General features: G+C 35.8%; 1 protein-coding gene across 1 annotated transcript; it reads left to right on the forward strand.

The window, feature by feature from the left end:
• The first annotated feature begins 1,037 nt into the window (after window positions 1-1,037).
• On the forward strand, window positions 1,038-2,101 carry LOC138362291 (death-associated inhibitor of apoptosis 2-like). Its single transcript, XM_069321040.1, has 2 exons — window positions 1,038-1,721; window positions 1,779-2,101. The coding sequence occupies exons 1-2, from the start codon at window positions 1,094-1,096 to the stop codon at window positions 2,090-2,092; spliced, it is 942 nt and encodes a 313-aa protein (XP_069177141.1). The 5' UTR covers window positions 1,038-1,093; the 3' UTR covers window positions 2,093-2,101.
• Window positions 2,102-3,403: the final 1,302 nt, after the last annotated feature.

Genomic DNA, 3,403 nt, shown 5'->3' on the forward strand with positions numbered 1-3,403 from the left:
AACAAGATGGTATGTAATACTTAGAGCCTTGAGGGAAAAAGCAGTTTATTGTTTTTTATCCAAGAAAAAAAACAAGCAAAATTGGAGTTTAGAGAATAATATTCACTTAACTCAATTACGACTAAATGAAATTCAGAAATGGCTCAAGTTCTCGATTTATATTTTACAAAGATGTAAGGTGAGTATGATGGGTAAAGCACCTACCTACTTTGTTTTCATAAAAAGACTCTCTTAAGAAATTAATTATTTGAAAAATTAGGTTGAAAAATAAGGGATTTATAACACTAATAAATAATTATCATTACTTTCAGGAAATGGGGAAAAGTTTTCTACAGTGGCTAAATGAAAAAGTAGAAAAAAAACATATTGCTGTGGAAGATATTAGGCCCCAATTTCCAACAATATGGAGCAGGTTTCTTTTTGAAAAAAATTTGACCGACAATTTTGAAGATGATGAAGAAGAAGAATTAGGTGGTTAGTAACTTTATTATACAGCTGAAGGCATTGGGAAGACAACCAACTCGAAGTCTATAGAGACAAATTACCGTCTTCATTACTGTCGAGAAGTGGACTAGGGATAATTAATTAAAATATGTTTTCTAGTAACACCTGTGGTAGGGATGTCATCTTTTAGACTGGAATTTGTATTGATTTACACATGATATATAAAGTGTTCATCAATAAAAATAAGTACGTAGTTAGGTAGTAGTATTTTTTTTTATCTGGGACGTGAATTTTTTTTTATTTTTTTTTTTGGGGGGGGGGGGTGCCCAGGTTGAGTGTAAAAAATGTAGTAAAATTTCCACAATTAAAATTTCTATTTTTATCACATAATTTCCACTTAGTTCCCTATATTTTTCTTACCATTATTTCAGCTTTTTACTAGGATCTGGTAAAGGATTTCAGCTGATAAACTCTATAGTCCCAATTTTAAGTCTATGAGTCAACAGGAAGAGGAGGAGGAGGAGGAGGAGGAGGAGGAGGAGGGGGGAGGGAGATTGTGTATTATATAAAGAGAGAGAGAGAGAGAGATGCCTCTCTCAGTCACTAACTAGTCAGTCTAATACAACGCTCACATTTTGTTTTCATAGCAATGAGAGAAGAAAAAAATCGTTTGGAGACTTTTAAGGACTGTAACTTCAGTGTAAACAGTCATGTACTTGCAAAGGCGGGTTTCTATTATACTCATAAAGCAAATCTTTTAGAATGTTCAATGTGCCATTTTCAAATTGATGCCACGAACGTAAACAAAGATGAAAATAGAATCATTGCTTTACATAAGAAAGAGAAACCAGAATGCACATTTAATCAGAACGTGAAAAGATCTATTTCTAAGAAGTTTGATTCATATGACAGTTTACGGTTTGAAAAGGAACGTTTGGATACCTACATAGATTGGCCACTTGAATGGTTAGAACCATCTGATTTGGCTCGTGATGGCTTTTACTATCTGCGAACAAATGACCACGTTGCTTGTGTCTTTTGTCGAGGCATTGTTGGTTCCTGGGAAAGAGGAGACACTCCCAGAGGCGAACATCAGCGGCACTTTCCCCATTGTCAATTCATTCGAAACCAACCAGTGGGAAATTTTCCACTGATATTTAATGAAAAATTCGAGGGTTATTCCATTCCACTGAGAAATAGTAAAAATTCGTCCTATAGACAAGGAATAGATGTCTGTGGTCTAAGTCCTATGACAAACAATGGAATAGATGTCTGTGGTCTAAGTCCTATGACAGACAATGGAATAGATGTCTGTGGTCTAAGTCCTATGACAGACAATGGAGTTCACCAACATACCATTGCCAAGCGAAAAGACTACTTAACACTTGAAAGTCGCCTAGCAAGCTTTAACAATTGGCCTGAACGTGTAACACAGAAACCAACTGAATTGTCAGAAGCTGGATTCTTCTATTGTGGTTTAAGTGATCATGTGCGCTGTTATCATTGTGGGAATGGACTTCGAAACTGGGAAACTGATGATATACCTTGGGATGAACATGCTCGCTGGTACCCAGAGTGTACCTTCCTCTTCTTGATGAAAGGAAAAGAATTCATTGATCAGGTATGTCAGCTAAGTAACTTGAAATGAAGGTTGACTATTATTATTGTAATCTTTATAAAGCCATTTGTAACATTAACTTTATTTTTTTTCAGGTTCAAGGGGAAAGGCCACCTTATGAGACAAACCCTTCAATAACCCATATCAATGAAGATCAACACAAACTTATTAAGGAACTAGACATAACTAAGCACCTTATTTCAATGGGTTTCCAGGAAGATCATGTGATGACAACGTATCATAATCAACTCAAAGAGAAGGGGTTACCTTTCTTTGACATTGAGTCATTTATTGAAGCAGTCTTACAGTACATGGAAAACGAAGTTAGAAAATGTCTAGTAAATAAATTGGCATTGGCTGAAGTTGATGTTGTCCCAAGCCCAGCCATATCTGATAGAAATGAGTTGGCTTCTGACACAAACCAACAAGTAGAATCATCTACAACTTTAATGGAATTGGCAATGACTGAAGTTGATGTTGTTCCAAGCCAACCAATGTCTGATGGAACTGAGTTGGCTTCTGACCAAAACCAACAAGTAGAATCATCTACAACTTTAATACAGCCTATAGTAGATGAATTGGCATTGGCTGAAGTTGATGTTGTCCCAAGCCAACCAATGTCTGATGGAACTGAGTTGGCTTCTGACCAAAACCAACAAGTAGAATCATCTACAACTTTAATACAGCCTATAGTAGATGAATTGGCATTGGCTGAAGTTGGTGTTGTCCCAAGCCAACCAATGTCTGATGGAACTGAAGTAGAATCTACAATAGTTGATGAATTGACATTGACTGAAGTTGATGTTGTCCCAAGCCCACCAATGTCTGGTGATTCTAACCCACAACCATTATTTGGTAGAATAACTGATCAAGTTGCCACTCTCCTAAAGTCAGAAGGTACAATTAGACACAGAGTGATTGAGTGTAAGATTTGTATGGAGAATGAGAGTGAGTTAATGTTTTTACCTTGTAATCACATATGCACTTGTTTCAAATGTGCATCAAACATATCCACATGTCCAATTTGCAGAGCTGAGATAAAATATACTATTAAAGCAATTATATCATAGTAAAGAATGTTTTAGATGTGTGATAATGATATGAGATGTGCTGGTGGCTGAAGGTGCTGAGGGAGACCATATTGAAAATACTTCATACCCAAGACTCTTCTAAGAAATTAGAAAACATCATTGTCAAGAAAGTTGTGTTGGATACAAAAATATGTCCACACCTACAGTAATAAGGATGATTTTAGACCATTTACATAACATAATGTATCCTATCTATCAACCCGGCTGGAAATATATGAATTTCAAATCTTATTATTCCTATAATAAATAC

The sequence above is a fragment of the Procambarus clarkii genome, unplaced genomic scaffold, assembly GCF_040958095.1.
Source record: "Procambarus clarkii isolate CNS0578487 unplaced genomic scaffold, FALCON_Pclarkii_2.0 HiC_scaffold_1582, whole genome shotgun sequence".
NCBI classification, from domain to species: Eukaryota; Metazoa; Arthropoda; class Malacostraca; order Decapoda; family Cambaridae; genus Procambarus; species Procambarus clarkii.